The following is a 25,455-nucleotide window of genomic DNA, read 5'->3' on the forward strand; positions in this document are numbered from 1 at the left end:
ATCTTGTTGTTGATCGTGTCTCGTCTATGCGCCGAGCATATTTCGCAGCGACTACTTATGCAATAGCCCAGGCCGCAGAATCAGTGCGAATTGGAGCTACTGATGAGTATGATGTGCAGTAGTTCGGCCGTGCAGTGGAGATACCTGTAGATTGCTTGACGTGAGAAGCTGGTTGTGGTGATCCGGGCGTTGTGTAGAACTAAGATCGTCCAGGTCGTCTCCCCAGCAACAATCAAGATCCGAGGTCCGAGACGGTTCACTTTCACTTCTTGGAGTGTTTGTTTTTGAGATGGATCAGCAAGGAACGGTACTAGTCGTTACCTTGGTTTTGATAGATGCTCGTTGACGCGCCAAGTACGTTGGTAGACTCCATGACCGCTGCCAGCCTCCAAGCAGAGACTGAAGTCGCACGACAGGCCATCTTGCGACAGGCTCCGTCACATCTCCTGCCATCTTCTGCTACCACCCGCAGAAGGCTACTGTATGCCTCACTGTACGGTCGGCGGCAGAGTCAAAGATGACGGAAATATTAGCGAGATGATGGTGTGCTGTGAAAGAAGACGATCGATGTCCACCGCAAGTTCTGCCAGGCGCCAAGCCATTCTCACCCACGATTGAGGACATCACTACACATTGCTCTCGACCATGTACCATGTGCGAGAGTCTTTGAGGCGGCCGGACAGTTACGAGCAGCGAGCTGCAGTTATAAGCACCAACAATAAATTTGACAAAACTACATGTAGTCGTAGCTCCGAACCCTTCCGAGAAGGATCCGCGGCCAGAGCATCCATAGTAGAAATAACGCCCTTGCCCTCACATGTCACGCCCATCCAACAGCAACACCCTCAACCACCCCTCTCGCAGTAGCAACTAACTCCAGGAAGCTCACCCTAGTTGCGCCAAGATGCTCCGACATCGACGTACTGCAGCCCGTTGCATCGCGTGTTGCACCATCCATCCCAAGCCGTGACCGGGTAATCGACAGTCCTCTCGCACAGCTTCTCACACTTGTCCTTATTTCCCCTGATCACCGAGTTCAGTCGGGGCATTCCATCAAAAGGTGGGAGACTGATGCCGTAGTCATCCTCAGCCTTGACCTGCTGGGCAAGTCTGTCGCATCGGAGACCACCATCGCCGCACTCATTGCAGTACTGCTCGCGAACTTTGGACATTTCCATTTCGGGGGAGGAGTAGCAGAGTCCGTCATCAATCACTCCGGATCCCTTTGCCTCGTCGTTGGCGGGAAACCCGGTGGACGTGAAGACAGGTCCGATAGATCCGACCGAGGGCCAGGCCTTATCGTCACGAATCTGGTCTAGGTAGAGACTGCACTGGACGACCTGCTCAGAAGTGAGAGTGCCATCTGCAGCGCCGGGACATTTGTCGCAGAAGTCGTGCCGCGCGCCTGGCCAGACTTGCTCGTGGTCGCGGAGGCACAATTGGTTGTAGGTACCCATCGGCCAGAAATCATCAGGTGCCGTAGTTATCGGGGGAAGAGGCTCGTGAGACATAGTCTCGACATCGCGTTGGACGAGCTTGTCTTCGAGGGGATCGAGCTCGGCTTGGACGTGAGGCATATCCTCAACGTCGCGTCGTCGCACCGAACTGAACGCATCACGGGCCTCTTGATAAAGGTACTGGGTGTACTCGTTGTCGTTGTCCTTACACAAGGCGGCAACGTACTCGCCTACTTCCTTGACTTCCCATCCCTTATCGCATTTCTTCCTGCTGTCGTAGTAGCTTCTCACAATGTAGTAGTTCTGCTCGTGCACTGCATCAGAGCGCCATTCAGCGCACGCGGGGGCGGCGGTCTTCTTGATAATATCGGTTTTTGGCACCGTCCACTTGTCGCAACGTTGTCCAGACCCGTTCAGAACGCCCTCGGCCCAGAAGAAGATTCGCCCCGCCTTCCTCTTCTCGAGGCTCTCGTGGCCAGTAGCTGTGTTGAGAGCGGTGGGATCGACCTTGGAGTTGAGCATCTGGAAATCTACAGCTTCAGTCGCATCTGGGCCAGCCTGGTGTGGCACATAGGCAGCGTTGACAGTGGATGTCAAGGCTACCGTAGCAGCGAGCGCTTGTCTGGCCTTCATGGTTGGTATGGTGGTCGTCGATAGTAAAAGGTGATTGGGAATAATAGTACTAACACGAGGGATGTGAGGAACTTGGGAAGGAAGAAGAAAGGCATACCTGGAAGGGATATATGAAGGGATTGCGATTCCATGCTGAGGACCGATTTGAGGACGGGTGGACACCCATGTGGAGCACAGAAGACGGCATAGCCCTTCTAATCACATCTTGACTGCAGCTACTCAGACTTCTGTGGCTCCCGAGTGGCGATGGTCAGCATTGTGTGAGCGGGAAAAATGAGGACAAGCTGAGCAGCTATCAAAGTGCAGCTTACCAGCGACAGCGAAACACCGGACCAATGAACAACGCATAATTACAGCGCTTCCCCTTGCCAGCTGCTCAATGATACTTCTCCATATACCTCAGCGCCTGGTCGTCCTCGTCGATGCCTGCGTCTTTGGCAGCAGCCTTAGGGTCCAGCTCGTCCTTCTCAATCTCCTCTCTCAACCAACGCGCCTCCTTGTCCATATCTTCCTTGCTGCGTGGCCTCCTCTCTTCATCCTTTGCCCACTCGGCCGCCCTCTTCGCTGCCTCTTTCTGATGCTTCCCAACATTTCCCTCCTCACCCTCGAGCCACTCATGCACCTTGTCACCCTCGCCCGGGTCACCTTTAGTCCTCGGAATCACATGACAATGTACATGCGGCACACTCTGTCCCGCTGCCTCTCCATCCTGAACTGCAACGTTGAAAGCTTCAGCTTTGTAGACGCGCTTAAGTGTGCGCTCGATGCGGGTGACAGTGTTGAAGAGATCGCTGATTTCGTCCTTTGTGAGATCTGCGAGACTAGGCTTGACGCGGAGAGGAGAAACGAGAATGTGGCCCGGGAGGAGAGGTTTGAGGTTCACGATGGCGAAGGAGTACTTGGTGATGTGAAAGACCTACCGTTGGCTTAGCCGGGGTGTGATGTGGGCCGCATGTAGGAGAGCTGTACTTGAGATGTTACGTCGAAAGCTGCGAACTTGATAAGATGGCCCGGGAAGGACATGGTGTCCGATGGTGGGGCGCTCATTGAGGGTGTTGGACGGTGCTGTAGAAGGGACGATGTTCTGCTGTTCCGCTGTCGAGGTGCATGTGATCTTCGTCTCGGTATCGGGTCATGACGTAGCTGACAGGGGTACCACATGGAATGTTTATGCACATGCATATCTCGATATCCACGTCTACACCTTACAACATTATCCACCATCTCACCAGTGAGGAGGACAGGCGTCGTTACAACACCTTCGTCTTTGATCTGTGTGTAAAGAGTTTGTCTTGTTCATGGACATTTGGAGGAGTCTATACACGCTTTTGGAAAGCCCTTTCGAACGCAAGAGCGAGCCATCATGCTCAGCCCGGAATGCAAGCGTACTCGACGCGATGCAAGGCAGCCTTGATCACGAGTGATGGAGATGTTTACCAGATATCTCGAAAGTCCGTGACATCGCATTGGTCGTTGCAAAATGTCCCCGAAATTTGCTTGCTCAGTCATCTAGTGTTGAGGTAGTGTGCTAGAAAAAGCACTGGGACGACGACAACATCGTCGGTAATCCTCTGTAGAGTCTTTACAACACAGTTCCAGGCTTCATATGATAGTAGAATAAGTTTATTGGTGATTTGTAGCGGCAATACGCTTCTGGTGACGAGACCACCGCTGACGATGTTCGAACTCGTCGGTTTTCGACGCTCGATCGCTTCAACTTCAACTCTCAAAGCCACAGCTTGGACAGTGACAAGACGCAGCGATCGCACGAACATGAGTCGGAGGGGAGGTCTCAGCTTGGAACTGATGGGCCGTCTTCTCACACGCAGAATGTCATATTGCCTCGTTGGAGATGTGAGACGGCAGACCAAGAAGTAATGTTCTGGAGTGTGTGTAATGAACGCGCCGTCACCGCAAGAGGCACTTCGGTAGTGACCATTGCACCTCTGCTCGTCTGCTTCAACCAACGGCTGTCATACGTAGAGGTACTCACAAATCACCTACCCGTGAAGTGCTGTATGCTGCTCATGTGAAAGGGCACCAAATGTTCTTCGCAAGGCATCAATTCGATCGTCGCAAACGTCCCACGAGATTTACAGTCGAGTGTCTCCATCGATTGGGTGGCAAATTGCACATGTTTGCCACCGAATTTTCATTCACTCCGGTGACTCCGCACCTTCCTCACTCTCAATCTGTCACCTTTCTCGCCACTATTGCGACTAATAATGCTGGTCTTGTAGGGCACAGGCCAGCGGCGCGCAGACATAAACCTCCAGACTGATTTCTCCACGCGTCCTCTCCCTTTCTTTCCTCTCTATACTTGTGAGCATTCCACCTCCCCACCCCTAACCTTCACTCCAACTGACATCTTCTCAGACCTTGTTGGCCCGAGGACGCTCACGAATGTCCAACGGTACATGGACCGGCTGCATTGCACATCGCGGACCGGGACATGTATGCCTCTCCTTCGGGGGCGGCACTGGCGCAATTTTTGCTGGCAACCCTTTTGCGGACATGTCCTGCAAAAGCCTTTTCATCAGACATCAAGCTCGAGGGTTTGACGCTGGAGAAGAGTATCGAGTTATCATCATCGCCATCACCACGACGCTTCATCGTGTCTCAGTCGTCGCATCTCCTCGATATCGCGCCCTCCGCCCTCCGCCCTCCGTGGCACGACCGCTCAGATCTCCGAAGCCGACTCGATGCGCACACCTGCACTTCTGCCATCTTCACCACCTTCAATCGCCGCGCACACGCATTTACGATCGCAAGGTGGGAGTTGATGGTGCTGCGCTTCCGTGACGCGACTGCACTCTTGTCGCGTGTCCGGCCCACCTTTCAATTCGACCACCTCGGCCAATTCCATGCCAACACCTGCAATACTCCTGTCTTCACACCTCCGATCGCCGCACGCGCGCCCGTACGACAGTGATGATGCGTCGGCCGCCTCAGTGGCATGGAACGCAAATAGAACCGGGCGCGTCAGCTGGGGCTGAAAGATGCATCTTGTGCGATGCTGTCTTCAGCGCTTTTGCTGCGCCAGCATAAGCTCGAGACGTTCAAGAGCATGGAGCAAAGTGAAGCGAGAGACATTGTGGTCTGTTGACTACCCCGAAGATGTTCTGTCGCGGATACCTGCCCACCGGCTTGAGCTGTAACGGCGTCTTCTACGACTTCAAGTACGACTGGCTCAACGAGAAAGAGCGGGAATGCGCTGAGCTGTTTGATGGAGATATTGCTGGCATTGGTGTGCGTATACAATCAAGCATGAGTCGGAGCTTTCCTCATGATACCTAGGTCATCCTCTCGGTCGTCATTACCACGACAGCATCAATATGCGCCGCGTTCATCGATTCCCGGGTGGGCACAAAGACCGGGCTGATACCACTGAGTTCGCGGCTTCTTCTCGCGACAGAGGACCGACGCGTCTTGCGACTGAGGATGTGGCGCAAAGTACTGGACCGTCTCATTCTGGGCTTCGCAGATCAGCAAATTGTGACCGGCTTTGCGCTTCTCATTATCGCCTACATCAAACTCACTCCACGGCATTACAGATTGCTAGGCAGCGGGAACGAATGGCTCGAGATGGCTAATGGCAACTTCGCTTTGGTCGTGTTTCTGTGCATCGCATCAAGCAGCTCGCACTTGGCCTGTCTCATGGTCCTCAACGACTACTTCACCAAGCACAAAGCGATGGCGTATCCGAAAATCGTTCTCGTCGCATGCTTTTCGGTACTACTGACAGTGGCAGTGGCTATCGCATCGAGCTTCACAGGATACCTTTATATGATCGCATACTACGCCGTTACCTCGTTGCCCGGTGATACTTCCAAGAGAAACATGCGGTTGATCATCGATGTTGTGTTGGGTGTTCCGTTGGCCACAATGTTCTACCTCTTCTGGATATGCACTTTGCAGCTGCTTCCTGATGTCCGTGGGTGGCTTCGACAATAGTTGGCAACGAAGGTCTACGCTCCTCTGTACCGCCGGCTACGACTCGGGCGGGCATGGCAATGGGCGACGACGAGACTGGTGTCTTCCAAACGTGCATCGTTTGCTCATAAGCTGAAGTTCATAGCATGGACTTGCGTTCTAGGCAACCCACTATTGGTCTACATCATCTAGCTGGCGATGGCTGTTCTGTCTGTGACTGGGAGACTGCTTCAGCGATTCTCCGGTGTCCCGCAAGGTCATGACGAATACAAGGAGCTATGCTCGATGAGCGAAACTGCCCGATCACATGAAGTGTGGTCTTTTGTGCAAATGCTACCGCTCTTCCTTCTGTCGCTGCCATTGCTAGCTGCATGGGAGCTTTATGTTGGTATATCGCAAAGCTGCCTCGCTAGGGACGATGTACTGATCTGTTGCTTCAGAAGAAAGAGAGAATTTGCGATTGGAGCTGCTCATTCAGGATACTAATCACCCCGCACATTCGAACACACCTGGGATAAGCTCGCAGGCTCTCGGTGCTGGTGTACAGCTAAGCGCGTTCGCGTCGGCGTCCGATCAACATCGCAATATCCTCGGCGGGCCTATATCAGTGGTGCAGAGGATACCAGTAAGAAGAGATGGGGGTGCCAACCATAAGAGCCATGATCATCCCGATGATCCCGTCTAGTATGATTACCTTGGCCATGAAGAAGTGTGTCGAGCGTTCCACGACACCTCATGCTCTGCTGCCGGCAACAGGTCCTCGAGCACACGGACTTCAGCACATGGAGCAGACAACACGACTGGAAGTGCCATCGATTAAAGCCTGCACCGTCAACTCTCCTCGGATGCGATCATGCACGAGGGTCCTCCGGCCTGCGGTCAAGAGTCCGAGGATCCGGGGACGGCGTGATATGGAATATGCCAAGCTCAAATCCCTTATGAGTGAGCTCTGCGGCTCTTGCAACAGCCATGTCGTACAGAGCATCCCAACTTTTGCAGACGTGAGTGACGCCCCAGCCTCGAGTGCCATTGAGACCTGCGTCACCAGGATCTGCACCCACGAGGGCTGTATCTCCATAACACATCAAGGCCACTCGAACATAGTCGAAACAGTGCAGGATATGCTCTTCATCAACGTTCTCGGGCTGATCGCCATCGTACTTGTATGCCAGGTACGATCGAACCATTTGCATCTTTGCTTAGGCTGTTCCGAAAGTGTCCCCAAGAGCTTTTCGTCTTCATCTGAATGAAGAGAGCAAGAGCGCAAAGGTCTATACATTTTCTCGTTCTGTGCGCCAAAGATTGAGGTAGAGATGCAATGCGACTACAGCTACCGCTCTATGCCACTACCCAATAGGTTCTGCGCAGCTCAAGGGCAGCAAGCAGTGTGCCTTGGTATATGGTGGCAATTGTTCGGAGCTCTACGGTCCTGGTAACCGACTGACTCGAGTAATTGCACACATAGAGCATGTTGGAGGTCATAGTGGGGCTGCATGCTAGCAGCACCATACTGGCACCCAGCCAGTGATGTAGTCAAGGCGGATAACCCTACCTTGGGGGTCTAATGTTGAGTAAACCCACGGCCGGTAGGCTGGACACGGTGGGGTCGGCAGTCGATTCTCTTGGGCATACGACCACTGGAGGTCTGGCAGGTATTCACTGGTCAGGCGAGTTCTGCGTGACTTCCAAGTCTCGTCAATGCCAACAATGGTATTCTCCGACAGCCTTCTACCAAGAGCAATAATGCCGGCAGCCGAACAGTGGCAACGGCCGACTATACGAGCATGTGCGTGCAGCCTAACTCCATAGTATGAATGGATCAGAACTCTCACGACAGCTCACTTTCGTGACCCTGTTATGGGCAGCAGTTGAATCAGCAGATTCACACGAAAACGCAGGAAGTAACGACAGAGTTAGGTTCCCTGGCGCATGCCAGCCGTGGACAAAGCCACAGCAACCAGGTTGGTCCTAACTCGGGGAACAGCCAGCGATCCAAATACGCGTCAGCGGATCTTCCGCGATTCATTGAGAAGTCTGAAGTGCCGAAGCTGAAGCAAGCAATACAAGAATCCTTCACTCAGTGGAAGCAGGTAGACAATGATCGTGTCAGAGCACAGATTGTAACGAGTGGCATTGGTACCAAGCGACTACACCCTAAACTAGTCCCCTCCATCAGGTTCGATGCACTTTATCGTCAGCCATCAGGTGGTCGCTGTTATCGTTCAGCCGGAGCTCTGACATATCGAAACATGCGGACCTACCTTCAGTCACACCCACTTTCGCCGCTTCATCAGCACTCCAGATCCAGCCTGCGCCCCAGGTCTTTGTATTGATGGCTACGATATGTCAGTATCTGTGTCCCAGCAGCCATGAATAATGCGATGAACTTGATGAGCTGCATTGTTACGGCAGCAAGTCGTTGGATTTGTTGAAGGTGTTTGAGATTGAAGAATTGAACTTCGAAACGGCAGCCTCTGCTTTTACGTACTGCTACGCACCATCTTGAGGTCCTGGACAAGACACTCGTAAGCATCGTGTTACCTTGCCGGGCATACTTCGACCCAACAAGTGTCTTGTAGCAGATCGTCACGCCATTGTGGAGGTTGATGGGACGCGTGAGGAGCAGAGAAAATACAGTGCACCCTCGTAGAATTGAGGAGGCTGGCACTGCGTCTTCCGTGCGTTGCAATCGTATTGACCAAAGGCGCGGACTGATTACCAACGGAATTAGGATTGTAACAAATCGGTCAACGTCCACGAAGTGATTCTAACGCACAAAGACGCTGTGCAATAGACTGGAGTAGTAGGAGACTTTGAGCTCCTTGCCATCCTCACATTAGGCTCAGCTGGAGACACTCGGCTGCCAAGGCCGTGCTAAGAGGAGTATTCCCTTTTGACCTATCACAAGGCTACCGACGTTTGCTCAAGGTTGTACATGTGCATTGTAGTCTCACGTCCTACATCTCCATCCAAGGTGTTGGTAGAACTGAAGCCTCAACGGCAGCGACCATATTGACAAGGCTCATGGCAGCAGCCCTGTCACTGTCCTTGATCCCATGAAGCACCTCCCCTAGCAAGCTAGCATGATGCCTGAAGAGGCATCCTTTGTGCTTAGCCCAAATCGAGCGGTGGGCAGTGGCGAACACATGGCTAGGATTGGACAAGGCTTGCCGAAGCCCATTCGGTACTGCTCCTTGGAACGAACATGAATGCAACAAGAAACTTCCATTCAGTCACTCGTATGCTGGTTCTCAGCGTCTGCTTGCTCCGATGCTTCTGGAGGTGAGTGACTATATTTCATTCATGTATGGTCGACCTTGCCTATGATTCAAGGCAGCTAAAGCTAGAACTGTCTGCTATGTGTGTACTCGCGAGGTTCTGTGAAGCAAGCGAGCAAGTAATTGCATTCGTGTCAAGTCATTACTCATCTGAATCATCACTGTCAGCCACGACTCTTTTCCGCCTTCTGACCACAGGCTCATCGTCGTCATCTACAATCATGGCAGACTCCTTGTCACTTTCATCGATATCCTCTACTGGAAGTAAGGTTGCTGCTGGAGGCAGGGTTTTCTTCTTGAGACCACGTCGCTTCTGAGTGGCGGGAGTGGCGGGCTGTGAAGAGCTTGCCATCTCAATAGGGTCGCTAGTATGTGCCATGAAAGCCAAGTCGTCGCTGTCGGGTTCTTCCTCGTCATCCTCGCCACTCGTGTCGTTAGAGCCAAGGTCTATGCCTTGTGTGCCAATACGCATATCCGCTGGTGTTGGTTCAGGACTCGAATCGGCGCCTTCGCCAGCAGCAGAGCCATACGACACAGCGCGCTGTAACGGTTGCTTCTTCCTGGGTCGGCCTCGGGGTTTCTCGACCTGTATTGCAGGCGGTGCGAGTGGAGGTGGTCGTGGTAGCTCGGGTTCTGAGTCCGATGCCGCTGGATCTGGCGGTGGTGGAGGAGCCTTCCTAGGTCGACCTCGAGGCTTTGGAGCAGTGGCAGACAGCCGTACACGAATAGGTGGTTTCTTCCCGGCTGTGATGTCTGGCACGATGCGAGCTGTAGCGGGTCCCTCGGGCTCTGGACTGACTAGACGTACACGGGCGGGTCCCGCATCTTCGAGATCACTCATTTGCAGAGCTGCCTCCATGCGGCTCACACTTTCGGCATCAACGCCGTGTATTGCCTTCATTGCATTTTCTACAAGTCGAGCGGCACGGCCATGTCGAACATGCTTGGTGGGCCCAAGACTACGATACTTCTCTGGGAAGCGCAATGCGTTCGGGGGCGCGATAATGCCATCGCCCTCCACCCCAGCTGTCTGAGCATATCGTTCCAGAAGCTCCTGCAGCAAACCATCCTCCAAGAAGACGCTAGGAAGAGATGGCAGTGTGGCAGCTTCTGGCTCAGGTGATGGCGACGGCGAACGAACCTTGACGAGGACTGACTTCTTCCTCACCACCTTCTTCCCCGGGACAATGAAACCTTTCCCCGGCTCATCACTCTCCGAGTCCAGCTTGGAGGCGGTCACAAAGCCTGTTCGCACGTTATCAGGCATGTGGAACTTCTTCGGCGGACGCTTTGCTTTGCGTCCACCTTTCGCCCGTCTACCCTTCTCGTTCGGGTCTACTGCTTGGCTGTTCTCGACCGGGATCTCGACAGGTCTCTTATCGCACACTGGCTTAACTTCCCTCGGTAGGATGCGTGGGCTTTGGTCATCGCGATATGCGTACTTTGTTGCATCCGCGATCGACTTTTGGATGTATGCGTAATTGTCCTGAGCTTTGGCATAATCGTTCTCTTCCTTCTCCTTCATCAAGAGAAGCACTACACGCCCAACTCGCTTGCGGCCAGTACGGCCAATACGCTGCAGCATTCGTATTGGTGAGGATGATGCATCGTAACACACAATCAAGTCGACAGTTCCAATGTCAAGACCTTCCTCGCCAATGGATGTAGCCACCAGAGTGTTAAACTTGCCACTCTTGAAGTCCTGAATCACAGCATTCTGCTTCTTTTGGTCCATGCCTTCGGATCCTTTGGAGGCTGCTTGACCAACAAAGACGTGTGGTCGTATCATGGGTTCGTTTCGCTTCAAGACGCGCACGATCTCCTCCACACTGTCACGATAGCTGGCGAAGATCATCACTCTGGTCGCACTGGGAGGCACATCGCTGCCCTGTCTTCCTTCACCAGCGTCCAGGAAGTGATTGAGAACGACCTCACGGACATATTCCAGCTTGGGATGGCCAACGAAGTTTGAATCATTAGTCCATGTTCGCATCGTCGTCATCATTGTGCTGAAATGTTCGGAATGGGCAATGCCAGTAGCGGTCTTGCCTTTGGTCTGGCCACTCTCTACCTCCTTTTGAAATGCTATCACACCGGAGTAGAATGGACCAATGCCGTGGAACTTGAGCAGACCAATGCTGTGTGCCAAGCTGGACAGCACAGTAAAGATAGCGTTCATCATACCTTTGACCGGCTGCGGCGCCTTTCGGCCTGCGTCTGACTGCATCCATTTCTGACGGGCGGTCGTCAATCCGTAAGCAGTGAGCTTCATCGGATCCCTCGACCAATATGCGTTTTGACTCGAGAGCTTATCCACTGATGGTTTCAATGCTTTTGCGAACAGTTCCATTATACGTCCCTGCTCAGGACTGAAGTCAAATACTTCCGTCTCGGTCTGCTTTTCATGTGTGTACTGTCGAATGTCGAGTGATTGTTCCGTCCGTAGTTCCACGCGAGCAATGCCGAGGTTGTCAATAACAGCCTGGACAGCCTCGACCTTGGAGCCTGGTGTAGCGGTCAAAGCGAGTACTCGAAAACTGCTGTTGAAGCGTCGCATGAACGCAATGACCTCAGTGTACGCGTAGCCTCCAGTGGCTTTGTGAGCTTCGTCAACCACGAGCAGTATGAGCTTTTTCGGGTCGCAAATGCCAGTCTTGAGATCGTTGATCACTGTTTGAGGCGTCATGAAGAATACTCGCTTCTCCAGCCACTCATCAGCACGCACTGCCGGCGTTGTCTCTCCCGTCATCAGTACTGTGTCGCGCTTTGGGATGCCAACGATACCATAGCAAGCTTCCATCTGTTGAGCAATCAACGGCTTGGTGGGCGCCATGAACACTATTTGAGCGTTCGTAGTCCAGCGGTAATAGTTGAGCATGACCGTCGCCGCAATGAACGTTTTTCCCAAACCTGTGGGCAAGGCCACCAAAGTGTTGTGGAACAAGCTTCGTGATACAATATTGTGCTGGTAGTCACGGGTAGTGCCAAGATTCGTTGGATACACCCACGACTTCATGGCTTCTTGGTCGAGCTTGTGATGGGTAGGGGCCTCGTCTCTCGCTGCCAATGGCCAAGCGTGTCGTTTTGCTGCTTGCTGCGAAGCAGTCAGATCCTGTGTAGCAGGCTGGCCAAATATCGTCAATTGCTTGAGCCCAGTCTGCGGCCCACGAAGGCCGGCCGGTCTTTGGTAGTGCGCCTGCGTAGGCTGAGACGATAGCTCTATTGCGTTCTTCCTGGGCGACTTTTCGGGGGATGAGGATGAGAAGGCATCGGAAGGCAAATCGTCCAGATCCTGGGTCATGTCATAAAGTGGTCTGTTGTCGTCTCCTCGCCGCCGGGCCAGAGCATCCTCCTCTGCCTGCAATCGGGCAGCAAGTGCAGCATCGTCCTCTTGGCCAGTGTGCGCCGCGCCTTGAGCTTGAAAGTAGCTGCCAATGTTCTTGAGTACTGGTCGTGGTGCGACCGACTTCGCAACGCCATTTGCATTTGCTATACCGCCGAGATTCTGCTGGACAGGAGCAGGAGGTCGCTTCCAGATGGCGCCGCGGAACTTGGTGGGATCTTCGTCGAGGCCATGTTGAGTCTGGGTGAAGACCATATCGGGATATTTGCGACCGTTCTCAGGAACATGGATTCGGTACTTGGACCGCTTCGATGTATTCTCTTCGACGGCGAGCTCGCCAGGAAAGTACCGATAGTCCTCGCCGGCTTCGTCACTGGGTTTCTGGGTCGCATCTGCCTGGTCGGGTGCGGCGGTGGACTGGATATGTGTCGAAGACGAAGACTTGGGCGGACTGGGAGCCTCATCGTCCGTCTCGGAGCATTCCACTTCCCGAGAGCTCGCCCCATCGAGGTGTGGTGGACCTTTCCTTCTCACTCGCCGCCGCTTGGTAGGGCGGGGAGATGGCGCGAAGCCATTGTGCTGAGATGCCTCAACTTGTGTAGCTGCAGCCAGAAACAGCGTGTCGTCTTCGTCGATACCGAAGTCGTCGCTGTGCGGCATTGTATGCAGCGTCATGCATTAGGTGTGTCGAAAGTCGCGTACATGTAGTCCTACATGCGAAGTCGGGTGGCAGACACTTGGATGGAGCACGCGACGGCCTTCAACGCCAGAACACGTGATCAAGAGAGTGAGTTCCACCCCACCTGAAACCTGAACGACACCATCTCCTCAGCAGCTCAGCAGCCATGACAACGATCGCGTCGACGCAGTGATATGAGCTAAGTTATGTAGCTCGCCGACGATCTGTCAGCACTCCCGCAGCAGCCACTGCGTAGCCGCTCAGAGTCACATCAGCTCGGTGAGGAAGAGGTCAAAGGGAAGATGAAGTGCGGAGCTGGAGGTCTGGAGCTGCCGTGGTGGTCGACCTACGTCAATGTGGCCGACATCGTCACGATTGCTCTTCACTTCGTCTCATATCATCACGCTGACCCTACAGAAGACTTACTTGAACAGCTCACCAAGGATCCTCGACACCCAGTACTGCAACAAGCGCCTCCTCACCTCAACACCACCAGCCACAATGCCCAGAGACCCCACTGGCGACCCGAAGCAGCAGAGCGAGGACAAGTTCAGAGATGGCATGTCAGGCTCCTGTCTTTGCGGCAGCATCACGGTCCACATCAAGGATTCCCAGCTCTTCTCCAAGAAGCGCGGACATCTCTGCCATTGCCAGAACTGCCGCAAAGTAGCAGGCTCGTACGTAGCGTCGAACTTATTGATCGAGCAAGAGAAGGTCACGATCGATGATCGCGATACAACGTTGAAGACATACGAGGACTACGAGACCTTGAGCGGGAATCCGGTGTACAGGAGCTTTTGTGGCAAGGATGGCAAGTAAGTGCAATCACTACGAGGTAAGTCATGGTGGGCAAAGAGCTGATCATGATACTATCAGTCCGATCAAATCCGAGACTGCAGCATATCCAGGCAAGGTCATTCTGAAGATGGGCATTTACCCTCGGATTCCACAGCCGGAGGCAGAAGGGTTTGGGCTGCATAAGCATCAATGGCAAGGGCAGCACAATGATGTGGACACATATGAGATCAAATGGGCTGGACCAGACAAGAAGTTGTTGGCGAAGGGCGCATAGAGCAGTAAGCTTGGCTTTCTCGTATACATCGACTTCAATGAAGTCCCAATAAGCATTTCCATCTCGATGACCTTGATGGTCAATCCGCTGTCTGCTGATGGAATCGTCCAGTAGTTTTCGATCCTTAGCTGCTCAACCTGATGCATCGTTCTCATGCACTGCCAAAGCAACCCATGATCCACAGCTCGTCCGGACTCGCGATCCTGCCCCTCAATTTAGGTGGTTTGCTTCTATGGCCTCCCGCTACCTCGCATTCCACTGTGCATCGATGATCTGCTGGGTGACTGTGACTGCACCTGATGGCCAGACCCCCGGTGCCATCTCTACGAATAGCGCTAAAACCTCCTTGATATATCTTTCCATCGAAGCGCTTCGTGTTGGCAGGTGGAAGCTGAGGGCGCCAGCATGAAATGATAGGTCCACTAAAACGTGGCAAGCTGGTGCCATCTGACAAATCCGATCCGCGCCCCTGCTGGCAATGTCGAGTTGGTTCTTGGCTTCTTCAGCCGATTCCTCCGATCTTGGGTGTGGTGGACCTGCATAGACGGGCGTTCGTCTGTGACTTTCGATGTGGATCTCGCGGACTGCGAAAGCATTGACTTCGCCGATGCTCTCCAGGAACCCGAGTGCGACGTTCAGTGGATTGCCGAAAGCGGTCTGACCGGGGCCGGCGAACGTGAATAAGTTGAAACCGTAGAACATCTTGGTAGACTCTTGTCGGAGAAGGCGGCAGGTCTGGGTGATAGCGATCTCGAGTCGACGCGAACGGTGTGGATCTTGTTTGTATTTGCCATATGCGCGGCTGGTCTGGATGATGTATACTGGCTGGTCTTGTGCTAAGACAAGCTCATAGATGCGGTTGCGCAGCTCCGGTGCGAGGCTTCCAAGCGGCGATTTGTCCATGGTGATAGTGGCGGTGAAGAGGTTGTGTGATGTTCTGGTAGTTGGTAGTGTGTGGTCGTTGGTAGTGTGTTGGTGAGAGGCGACGGCAGCTTGAAGTAAAGACAAGGCGCAAGTTTCGCGTCGCGCTAGCGCTGTCGCTAGCTCACGGACATGGATGCCGTCTGAAGCACATGCAAGCACGGCAGACTTTGCCTCGCTTCACTTCACGCACGCGACAGCCACAACACAATCGCGTCAAGATCACTCGAAAGACATGGACAACTCGCGCCTCGCAAAACTACCGGCTGAACTACGCAATCGCATATTCAAACTCGTCTTCACATGCGCCAAGCCTGTGAACATCATCGTCGACACTTCTTACCCAGGCTCGTTCAAGCAAGATGCATCCACCTCACAGACGCTACCTATCGCCCTGACACAAACATGCCGGACCCTCCGACAAGAGACGACGAAGATGTTCTACGCCAATGTGTCTTCCGCTTTCTCTGTGCCACCAGGCGCTCAAGGCGTTCACATGTGGCCGGATATTACAGCACAAGCTTTCCTCCTCCACCTGGATACCACCCAAGCTGCTGCCGTACGGACGATCATGCTCGGCTCAGCACCAAGTCTCACCATGGTATGCGCCATGCAACTCCAGGCATTGGAGGTGACAACGAAGCAGGCACTCGCGGCTCAGCTGCAACATGGACGTACGGTTGCAAGACATTTTCAGGTGGAGTCGCCATTCTGCAAGGTTTGCATGGAGCTCTTGTTCCGAGACAAAGTTGAGGGCGATGCCACCTTGCGGTTCTGGTTCAAAGGAGATGAGATTCTTTGGGACAAAAGCCTCGACGGTGTTGAGGAGATGATTGCACTGGCTGAGGAGCAAGGACAGGCAGGCACGGTTGGTCTCTATCGATGGTTGCTGGGTCTGACAAGGGAGGTGAGGGATGAGAAGCGTTCATGAGGTGGCGGATCGACTTGTGTCAGCGAGAGCGATCAGAGCCTTCGAGTGCGTGGGTGCCTGGACGTCAATGATGCCGTGGCGTCGAAGAAGATGGCTGCCACATGCACAAAGCAGGGGGTCTGTGGCTGCCAGTTCGATATGGTCTCGACGATGCCTGTGAAGCTCAAATGGATTGATCAAACGTTCAAAACGTTCAAGCATTGGGAGGTGGAAAGTAGTAGATGCTCTGCTTGGAAACGTGAGGTCTAGAAGTTGAACAGCAGTGTAAGAATTGTATCTTACTCCAACGTGAGGCTTGGAGAGTCTGGTCATTTCCTGCCCCTTCCTCACACAATGAGCCATGTTTGCTGGTGGTTGGCGGATCAATCTGGTTGCCTCTGGTCCGCCAGGGAGTCACGTTATATAACTTTGGCACCCGTAATGTTCTCCGGAGGCTTCACAGAGGAGTGGCACGATAGCGTCAACAACAGATAACATGGTCGAAGAAGGACTTCTCAAGATCACACCAGGGCTCATCCAAACCCTCCAAACAGCGCGAGCCAACTCCCATTACTTGAGAGGCATGTCCACGTATGCAGCTTATCCTCACGTGGATAGAGCAAGCCGCTTCCAAGTGGCTGCAGGGATGATGGTCTCTATCGAAGTCCGTGCAATGGAGCACGAGATCGAGCCATTTCGTACGAAGTACTGGAAAAAGTCCGTCTTGGTCCTCCCACACGATTTCCCAGCGGGCGAAGTCCTGAATCACTTCAAGGCGCAATTTGAGTGCGTTGCTGATACGGACTTTGATGCCAACGCCGTCTATAGCGATATCGCAGCTGCCGCTGAGGACAGTATAGGTAGCTTGCCGGAACACAGCCACAGGGCAGGTGAGGCATTTGATGTTATTGCTGTGGCCGGTTCGATGAGCTCGAAGGACGATGCGTGGCTCGCTAGAAAGCAGCTGGACAGAGACGCGGGTTGGGGCTGGGTATGTATGCAACATTGTGTTGTGCTTGAGGGAAGTGGATGGGATAGAGAGGAAGTAGGGAAGAACCACTTAGTCGAGGAGAGATGATCTTTACAGATGACCTTGTTGTTTCAGACATTGAGGCACACGCAAAGACCAGTGCTCGTGTATACAAAAATGATACCGTTGAAAGCCGGCAGAGCCTTCTTATGAGATGAGCGAAAGGCGCCGCACCCGTCGCTTGTGCGAGTAATCGCTCTCGTCGTTGTTGCTGCTTCACGTGCACGGAGCAAGATTTACCGATCCGGAGCTAGCGGGCTGTCCTAGCCAATTGCGACTTTTCTAAACCTTTTTCGACCAATTAGCGATCGCCTCGAATTTGGCAGCGATGCTCGTTATTCTAAAAGCCACCCTTACTGAGCACAGGCCACCCGGACGGGGCGCAAGCGCATTCACCTCTAGGGCTGCACCTGCATACCAATATTGGAAAGGCTGATTGTTATTCTCGCTCCGGGGCGCTTAGAGGGTCTACGCTCGGGTCTCGCAAGCTCGCACGTCGCTTTGACCCTCACCGCGCGCCCTTCGCTCAATGATCTGATTCCACCTATGGCCAGTCAAAGTCTGCCCCAGTGCTGGTGACAAAGCTGATTGCCACCGAGCGCTTCGACTTGTTATTAGAGCAAAGACCTTTGCTTGAATACACTAGCGTGTAGCTTAGTAGCAAAGTCGTAACGATGTAGTCCGGCTCTCAGCGCGTCGCCGTATGTTAAAACCCCAGATGGGGCCTTTGAACAGCATTCTAGAAGTAAATTCGACATCCAAGCCGGCAAGACACTTTGTCATCAGACTCTACATGGCACTGATGTCGACAGCTGCTTGGATTGATCATTCGTCCTAATGCTGTCTTCATCACCCACTCACAGACACCCCATTCCAGAACTTGACCTTTGAAAACGCACGCGCTCTTCCCACTATTCCACTTTCTAAGTCTGCACCAACGCACAATGCTTCTCCCAGATCCAGTCACACTCTTTCCAAGTATCACCCGGACGCTTCGCCAGCCAGACCTGAGCGCCATTCGAGGGAGGCCACTTCGCAAAGGCAACGACCTCGAACACGTCGCCTGGTGCATAAGTCAGCCACCTGAATGCTCCGATGGTGTCTTGATAGTTAGCATGAGCAAGCCACTGTCTGTTCGGAAAGGTCTGGAAAGCGACTACAGCGACGCATTTCGAAGTGTTCAATGTAGTCCAGTGCAACGTCACCTGGCCATGTCAGTGGTAGACTTAGCATCGTCCACCTAATGGATCTGGAATCGCCATATCTCCGTGCTCCTTCGGGCAGGGTTTCTACCAGGTGGGATTCCTCGCCGGCGTGCTGCACTATGTCGTGGATGATCTGCTGATCCGGGATGGTTCAGGGATGGAGGAGTTTGTGTTGATCGATTTCGCGTTGCAGTGATACTGTACTCGAGCCTTGTTGATGAGTCCGTGGTCGATTGAGCCCATGATCGCTGGTAGTTGTAGATCTGTGCTCGGTGAGATGTTGCTGCAAAAGTCATCCGCTGTCATATGTGGGCGCTGTAGCAATGGACAAAGAACAGGCGTGGTTTGCTGCCAACATTAGGCTCATGGTCATGTCGTTGGGCCTACCGGGTAGATGTTCAAGAATCCTGATGGCAACGGTGCTGCAGCCTGCAAACTGCCGCTAGCCGATGATCCATGCTCGAGTGCTTGCCTTCACTTCTTCCACTCACCGATACCACCACACACCTACTCTCGCCATCACCGCCAACATAACGTCCGAACGCGATCTGATTGCATGCCTCGAGCAAAACCATAAGCTGATGAGCGAAAAAGAGCGGCTCGAGAGCGACATCAATACACTCAAACATGAGATAATGGACAAGCAGATGAAGCTCCGCGATGTGGACGACAGGATCGCTCGCAATAGAGAAGTGCATTTTGCAAGCCCGACACGCGTATCGCACCTCCGCTGACCGTGTCGAAGTCGTTGCTCCTGCGATGCTCCTCGACTGGCTCAGATAGCTCACACGCTGGATTCATCGCCACACCAGCTATCTCCGGAACGCCCGTCCCCAGACACAGCGTACCATACTCGGTAGCTACAGCTCGTCGGCTTCGTGGTCGTCCTGCTGAAGTCAAGGATGCTGCTGCACTGGAAGATGCAGCCGGAAGCTCCCAGATGACGAAGAAGTCGGCTCGCTTGACGATGCTCACGGATGAAGCCTCTAGTGTCGTCGAATTCGAGGAAGGCTGGGCTGAAATCTCCTGCCAGATCTGTGGTGCCAATGCTGGTCGCCAGACCGGCGTCTACTTCTGAGGCACTCCTGGTCTGCACAAGCATGTCTTAAAAAGCCATCCGACCGTCCACATATCAGAGCTGGACGTTCTAGCTCAGTGCAGCCGTCGATATCTTCGCGATAATGAGGTACGCACCCTTCAGCGTGGCATCAGTCAAATCGAGAAGCGCTTTGGACCACCAGCTGAGGGAGTTTTGATTGCCGGACAGGACGCCTATCAAGAACAAGCAGACGTACGATACAATGACTCTCATGTCGGCAAGATCGAGCCTCCAGTGCTGAAGAAGGAAGCGCCCGACAACGATACCGGGTTCACGGTCGCCTCGCGCTGCTCATGCCCGGCTGGGATGGAAAATGTCTCGACACCATCATATCCTAGCATCGAGAAACGCCAAACCAGAGGCCTTGCTCTTCCACGAACACGATCGCCGCTGGAAGAGGTCAAGAGCGGACTCATACTGCCAACCGTCAACAGACCTGAGCCAGCTATGATACAGGCTGTAACACAGCGTAAGCGGAAGCGTACTCCGTGGAACGAGTTCGATCCAAACGCATTGGCGAATAAGGCATCCCGGATCAAACGCACGCCCGACACACTGAAGGTGCAGGGCTCGCTGGAAGATGACGATGGTACGGGCGCTGCTCTGCCTGCTGGGAAGGACGATGAGATCGTCCACGTCGAGAGATCAGACGATGAACAGGCTTAGAACGTCTCTCCTCCTTCGATGTCTGTGCGATCAAGCGAGAGCAGCATTGCTAGGGGTATGCACGAGGCATTAGTGGACTTGCTAATCCTTACGTGAGGGAAGTCGTCGTACATCTGTGTGGACGCACATCGGTCTGGGACCATATCATCAGCTCACGAGAAGCAATTAGATGCGAAACATCCTCCCATGTATTGCCTAGGTACTGCAATATATCAACGAGACATCGACATCTTGCAATGCTTGCATATACTTCGCGTTGCCTGTTCTCAAGCGGTATGTATACGCATTGTACTGTCGAGCACTTGAACGCACCTTGCTGTTCAATGCATCTGGCTTAATGCATCCGCCCTCACGCGATGGCGTTGCTGACCTCTTCAGCGATGGTCGTCCGTCAGGTGAGGTCTCGTTGAAGAGAAGAAGACCAGCAACTCCAAGCCTCGTCTCGAGGTTGTGGACCATCTGGAGAGGCGAGATTTACCCAGAAAGGCATCCCGGTGTCAGCTTTCACTCCCCTCTTCCAGCTCCGAATGACGCTCCCAGAGTCTGTTGGCTAAAGTGCTTGCCGCCCCATCAGTCGCCGAAGATGGCGTCTAACAGGCGTATAAAGATCTCTTCGAGCTCGACTATCCAGTCCGAGAACTACCCCTCTTCAAAGTTACCAACCACAAAACCGGCAAAGCGAAGATCGCTGAGAAGCAAGAGCCAGCCAACTGGGAGAGTACGAAGACGCTCATCGGCAACCCAGAAGACCCTGAGAACTACCACAGCTCGACGAAGAGCAAGAACGAGCCACCTGTGAGAGAGTTCGAGATTCCAACGAAGCCGATCGTCGCAGACCCATCTGAAGAATACGATACCAGCCAGCTTTGAGCCACCGCACCAGCCAGCGTACCAAACATCACCACAATGTTCCAACAAGGCCTCCGAATCGCCATGGGCTGCGACGACGCCGGCGTAGGCTACAAGAACAAAATCAAGGCCGACCTCGAAGCCGACCCGCGTGTCGCAAAAGTCATCGACGTCGGCGTCAACGACTCCTCCGACAAGACCGCATACCCACACCCCGCTGTCGACGCAGCCAAACTCATCAAGAAAGGCGAGGCGGATCGTGCGTTGTTGATCTGTGGGACGGGGTTGGGAGTGGCTATAAGTGCGAACAAGGTGCCTGGGATCAGAGCTGTCACGGCGCACGATAGTTTTAGCGTGGAAAGAGCTGTGTTGAGCAATGATGCGCAGGTGTTGTGTATGGGGGAGAGGGTTGTCGGGGTGGAGTTGGCCAGACGGTTGGCGAAGGAGTGGGTGGGTTATAAGTTTGATCCGAGTAGCGCGAGTGCGAAGAAGGTGGAGGCTATCAATGAGCATGAGAGGAAGAACTTCGAGTTGTCGTGAAGGAGGGATGTGTTCGTGAAGATGGAGGAGACCGAGTCCACTGCGAAGCTACAGTGGTCATGTCGATCATGATATGGAATTGAAGGCACTGCCTGAAGGGATTCCTTCCAGCTCACCATTGGGGGGGTTTCGACTTTTCTTGCGAAAGTACGAACGAGGGGCTGCAAACGCCGACACAACGATCGATCGTGTGTTGGTGCCGGCAAAACTGACGACGCGTGTCGCATGACAGCCACGTTGGACTGTTGTATGGTCTGGTAGTAGTACGTAAAAGGCGTTCCATCGGTGTTGGTTGCACCTGCACATTCCAGCCTCGCACGTGGCTGCCATGATCGTCAACAAAGCTCCTTCCCTTTGGAACAAGGCAGGTACAATAGGTAACCACACCCACCTACGCAAATTCCTCGCCTTTTATCCCACACACCTCACGACCACAATCACGTCTCGCAATACATGTAACACCGCAACACCTACCAATCATGAAGTTCACACTCATCATCGCGAGCCTGATGGCAATCATCACATACAGTATGGCAGTGGCACCTGCTGTTCTCTTCGTAAGTCATCGCTGCCGATCTCCACGATCTCAATCGCGCTGACTGCCATGGCAGCAACGTACACCACAACGCTTCCAATGCTACCAAGTCACCTGCTACAAGCCGAACTTCGGAGACGATCAGTGCAAGAGAGACTGCGGAGGCATTGAGTGCTCGGCGCAGACCAACAAATGCGTGGCTGGGTAAGTTCGCCATCAGCGGTATCACGGAGAGTAGATGACTAACAGTAATTGACGAAGATAGTTCGAAAAACGGCACCAGCACCAGTACGAGCACCAGCACGAGCACCAGGGCGAGCGTCAGGGCGAGCACGACATGCAACGACATGCTGCTATGAAGTCCACGGCCGAGATATGATAAGACTACCTTAGTTCCTCTGTGTTGCACTGTAACGACTTCCGACACATCACTCTTCTCTCATAGCGACCCTTCTGTTTTGACCCTCATCCGACACCACCAGCCAAGGTGCGCACATACAACCATGACGCCGGTAGCCACACTTCCGATGAAGTTGACCCTTTGATGTCTCTGGTTGTGCGTGTTGGTTGCTACGTTAATATGAGCATCATCGAGATGCAGCTGTATGGGAGCACTGACACAGTAGAGAACGTTCCCGCTATCTCCTATATCAGACCGCTGCTGCACTCGGTGCGATGTGGTGTTGAAGTGAAGCCACCACCACTCCGAGCTTGCGAGGTGCAAGCTACTGCACGGAGTGAAAGCCTGACTTGGGAGGTAGCGTTCCCGTGCATGCCCATGAGTTATATCAGGGCACGTCCGATGGCCACGAAGAGTGAGACTGAGACTGAGCAGCAGAGGCAGGAGATGGGCATCGCGCCGTCAGTGTCTTCCAGTGTGCCGCCATGTTTGACACCACGATTATCTGATGTGCTCTACAGATCCCTCGAAGCTCTACACGGTCCCGCAGACCATCATCACCCACCGAGCCCCACCACACAGACTCCTCAGTGCGCCATGCAGTGATACTCCGATCATCGCTGGCTTCTCGTAAAACGCCCAAAGCATCCTTCCGCCATCCCGTCCGTCCCCTTGCGCGACATGCACGTGAGCGCGAGCTATTCCAACAACAAAACACATCCGGCAAGAAAGCGATCATGATACTTGCGACCTGTGGCCTTTGTAAAGAGTAACGCTATCATGAGAGACTAGTGGACGCAATCGACTCCGAGCCTACGCCAGCTCTAGCCTTCCACTTAGTGTTTCGTTTCCGCTCCCAACAAAGATTGTGGAAATCAAAGTCCCATTGCTTAACCCGAGTTTTAGCCCTGTAAATCTGTACACTGTCGAGTGTCTTGAGGAACTCCCAGGCCTTCGAGTTGAGCTCTGCTCGAACTTCAGTCGCGAATTCCTCCAGATCCACAACGCTGCCACGATCCCAGCAATTGATGCGTAGTGTTGAGTGCTGGAGACTATGCATCCTTCTCACGAGACCTTCCATCAGTGGCCTAAAGAAGATAAGATAAAATCCAAGAGGAGCAGCGATGTTGATCTGTAATCGAGCCACCTGATATGCCGCACTTCTGAATTCGAGCACGTTTGGGCTAGCACGGCACGAGCAACGAAAGAACTCGTGCCAGGTTATGCAATGAACAGTGCCCTTCGTAGGACAGGAGCGACCGATCCCGCTGATTGTCATGAAGGTGCGGTCATGGTACTCGCTGCTGAATTGTTTCGATACCTGACGTATTTGCCATGGTATGCTCCCGACTTGTGCCTTAATGCAACAGTACTGGGTATCGCGAATTGTGAGTGCATGGTCATAGATCAGATCTCGGAGCTCACGAGGGAGATCGAAGAATGGGAAGATGTTGGATTTTGTTGTCGCCATGTTGTAGTTGGTAATCTTCGTTGGGAGTATGGGTTGAAGCGATTTGTCCTGATAGCCGGGTGTGGTCAGATGTCAGAAAAGGACCGCAAGAAGCGTCCGGTCTGGAGCATATATAACATGTAGGCGTACCCTCTGGTGAGACAGACCCGAGACAGTAACAAGGACATTCGGCGGAATCGGCGAACTGGTGAACTTCAAGAAAAAATGTTTCCAAACAACAAAGAGAAGAAAGGACCTAGTCCAAGTTCCAGAGTGCCAACGAAGACATGTCGATAGCCTTGAGTTGATCATGTCTGGAACATCGCATTCTTTCATCATCTCGTTGAATGTTTCGAGAATCTCTTCGGACCGTCTCGACCGGTCCACTCTCGTGTGAGTACCTCGCATGCAGTACACGCTTCTCGAACCTCCAATCAGTAGCGCCTCTCAGGGGCACAGTCAAGACCCCGAGCTGTATCAGGCGCGGATGCTTGGTCCAGAAGCTAGCATTGAGAGCCTCGCGAATGAATTCCGCACGATGGACCACCTCTTGAGCCTGGTGTAAAACCATAGGCAGTGCGAGGTTGTTGAATTGCATCTTGACCTCTCCGACCGCATCCAGGCTCTCCAACAGTGGCTCAACCCACTTAGCATGCAAGATGAGATGCAGTGGTAGTGTGACCATGAAGTTGAGCTGCAAGGTTGCGAGGGTGCGCGCGGATTACGGAAGCTGGCGCTCGCAGTGGTATGGGTCGTCGAGTGCTCGTTTGATTCATTTCTTTTCCTCGGTGATGGTGATACTGGTGTGTTTGGTCGCATGCGCTCGGCATTCGTCGCTGAAACGTTTCGAGACTGACAGCAGACTCAGTACCAAGAGTTGACCTTCTAGCTTGAGACAGCGGTGGTTGGTGTCGACCACGATCAGGGCCTCGTCGTAAACCAGGTCTCGAAGCTCCGCGGGAAAATCGAAAAAGGGGAAGATATTACTCTCTCGCAGAGCGGCGTTGACGACAGTGGTGTCGCTCATCTTGCTGTCAACCTCAGCTGGTGTGAGTAGACAGAAGTTTGCAAGGGCGGGCAGGCGGAGGTAGTTTACTGCAATGTTCGAACGCACGCGAGTCCCGGATCTGCTACACGGTGCCGAGTCAGAAGTCGAGATGACGGGCTCATTCACTTATGGAGATGGCGGTGCCTTATTTTGAGCTGAACCCTGGAAGGGCCACGCCGAAGACACATTCACATGATGCTAAGATGCCTTTCTTTCTCGGATGGCTATCCCGAAAGTCTCCCCAACTGCCAAAGCTAACACGATACAACGTACAGTAGAGACTATGAGAAGCCTTCAGATAGTATTCGTGACAGCCGATGCGGCTTGGCCATCAAAACCATGCTCTCATCGGTGCAACGTTTCCGTATCCCGTATCTGGTCAAAAAGACCCAACTCCGATACGCTGT

The 25,455-nt window shown here is 53.4% G+C and overlaps 13 protein-coding genes across 13 annotated transcripts; 7 read left to right on the forward strand and 6 right to left on the reverse strand.

The window, feature by feature from the left end:
• Positions 1 to 890: 890 nt before the first annotated feature.
• Positions 891 to 2,090, reverse strand: CLAFUR5_08412 (uncharacterized protein; the record flags this gene model as incomplete). Its single annotated transcript, XM_047907560.1, has 1 exon — positions 891 to 2,090. The coding sequence occupies one exon, from the start codon at positions 2,088 to 2,090 to the stop codon at positions 891 to 893; it is 1,200 nt and encodes a 399-aa protein (XP_047759958.1).
• A 376-nt stretch (positions 2,091 to 2,466) lies between these two features.
• CLAFUR5_08413 (Bis(5'-nucleosyl)-tetraphosphatase [asymmetrical]) lies at positions 2,467 to 3,137 on the reverse strand (the record flags this gene model as incomplete). The annotated part of the gene is made up of 2 exons (XM_047907561.1): positions 2,467 to 3,006; positions 3,060 to 3,137. The coding sequence occupies 2 exons, from the start codon at positions 3,135 to 3,137 to the stop codon at positions 2,467 to 2,469; spliced, it is 618 nt and encodes a 205-aa protein (XP_047759957.1).
• Positions 3,138 to 5,207: 2,070 nt separating this feature from the next.
• CLAFUR5_08414 (uncharacterized protein) lies at positions 5,208 to 6,044 on the forward strand (the record flags this gene model as incomplete). Its single annotated transcript, XM_047907562.1, has 2 exons — positions 5,208 to 5,339; positions 5,388 to 6,044. 2 exons carry the CDS (start codon positions 5,208 to 5,210, stop codon positions 6,042 to 6,044), a joined length of 789 nt encoding a protein of 262 aa, XP_047759953.1.
• Positions 6,045 to 6,874: 830 nt separating this feature from the next.
• CLAFUR5_08415 (uncharacterized protein) lies at positions 6,875 to 7,216 on the reverse strand (the record flags this gene model as incomplete). The annotated part of the gene is made up of 1 exon (XM_047907563.1): positions 6,875 to 7,216. One exon carries the CDS (start codon positions 7,214 to 7,216, stop codon positions 6,875 to 6,877), a length of 342 nt encoding a protein of 113 aa, XP_047759952.1.
• A 2,227-nt stretch (positions 7,217 to 9,443) lies between these two features.
• Positions 9,444 to 13,304, reverse strand: CLAFUR5_08416 (ATP-dependent DNA helicase mph1; the record flags this gene model as incomplete). Its single annotated transcript, XM_047907564.1, has 1 exon — positions 9,444 to 13,304. The coding sequence occupies one exon, from the start codon at positions 13,302 to 13,304 to the stop codon at positions 9,444 to 9,446; it is 3,861 nt and encodes a 1,286-aa protein (XP_047759911.1).
• Positions 13,305 to 13,677: 373 nt separating this feature from the next.
• CLAFUR5_08417 (uncharacterized protein) lies at positions 13,678 to 14,395 on the forward strand (the record flags this gene model as incomplete). Its single annotated transcript, XM_047907565.1, has 2 exons — positions 13,678 to 14,138; positions 14,200 to 14,395. 2 exons carry the CDS (start codon positions 13,678 to 13,680, stop codon positions 14,393 to 14,395), a joined length of 657 nt encoding a protein of 218 aa, XP_047759954.1.
• Positions 14,396 to 14,638: 243 nt separating this feature from the next.
• CLAFUR5_08418 (uncharacterized protein) lies at positions 14,639 to 15,298 on the reverse strand (the record flags this gene model as incomplete). Its single annotated transcript, XM_047907566.1, has 1 exon — positions 14,639 to 15,298. The coding sequence occupies one exon, from the start codon at positions 15,296 to 15,298 to the stop codon at positions 14,639 to 14,641; it is 660 nt and encodes a 219-aa protein (XP_047759961.1).
• Positions 15,299 to 15,551: 253 nt separating this feature from the next.
• Positions 15,552 to 16,247, forward strand: CLAFUR5_08419 (uncharacterized protein; the record flags this gene model as incomplete). Its single annotated transcript, XM_047907567.1, has 1 exon — positions 15,552 to 16,247. The coding sequence occupies one exon, from the start codon at positions 15,552 to 15,554 to the stop codon at positions 16,245 to 16,247; it is 696 nt and encodes a 231-aa protein (XP_047759317.1).
• A 475-nt stretch (positions 16,248 to 16,722) lies between these two features.
• CLAFUR5_08420 (uncharacterized protein) lies at positions 16,723 to 17,304 on the forward strand (the record flags this gene model as incomplete). The annotated part of the gene is made up of 1 exon (XM_047907568.1): positions 16,723 to 17,304. One exon carries the CDS (start codon positions 16,723 to 16,725, stop codon positions 17,302 to 17,304), a length of 582 nt encoding a protein of 193 aa, XP_047759214.1.
• Positions 17,305 to 18,910: 1,606 nt separating this feature from the next.
• CLAFUR5_08421 (uncharacterized protein) lies at positions 18,911 to 21,096 on the forward strand (the record flags this gene model as incomplete). The annotated part of the gene is made up of 4 exons (XM_047907569.1): positions 18,911 to 19,153; positions 19,207 to 19,527; positions 19,729 to 20,149; positions 20,834 to 21,096. The coding sequence occupies 4 exons, from the start codon at positions 18,911 to 18,913 to the stop codon at positions 21,094 to 21,096; spliced, it is 1,248 nt and encodes a 415-aa protein (XP_047759215.1).
• Positions 21,097 to 21,132: 36 nt separating this feature from the next.
• CLAFUR5_08422 (Putative ribose 5-phosphate isomerase) lies at positions 21,133 to 21,615 on the forward strand (the record flags this gene model as incomplete). The annotated part of the gene is made up of 1 exon (XM_047907570.1): positions 21,133 to 21,615. One exon carries the CDS (start codon positions 21,133 to 21,135, stop codon positions 21,613 to 21,615), a length of 483 nt encoding a protein of 160 aa, XP_047759216.1.
• A 479-nt stretch (positions 21,616 to 22,094) lies between these two features.
• CLAFUR5_08423 (uncharacterized protein) lies at positions 22,095 to 22,509 on the forward strand (the record flags this gene model as incomplete). The annotated part of the gene is made up of 3 exons (XM_047907571.1): positions 22,095 to 22,172; positions 22,227 to 22,354; positions 22,416 to 22,509. 3 exons carry the CDS (start codon positions 22,095 to 22,097, stop codon positions 22,507 to 22,509), a joined length of 300 nt encoding a protein of 99 aa, XP_047759217.1.
• A 2,263-nt stretch (positions 22,510 to 24,772) lies between these two features.
• Positions 24,773 to 25,027, reverse strand: CLAFUR5_08424 (uncharacterized protein; the record flags this gene model as incomplete). Its single annotated transcript, XM_047907572.1, has 1 exon — positions 24,773 to 25,027. The coding sequence occupies one exon, from the start codon at positions 25,025 to 25,027 to the stop codon at positions 24,773 to 24,775; it is 255 nt and encodes an 84-aa protein (XP_047759209.1).
• Positions 25,028 to 25,455: the final 428 nt, after the last annotated feature.

The sequence above is a fragment of the Fulvia fulva genome, chromosome 3 (assembly GCF_020509005.1).
Source record: "Fulvia fulva chromosome 3, complete sequence".
In the NCBI taxonomy this organism is placed as follows: Eukaryota; Fungi; Ascomycota; class Dothideomycetes; order Mycosphaerellales; family Mycosphaerellaceae; genus Fulvia; species Fulvia fulva.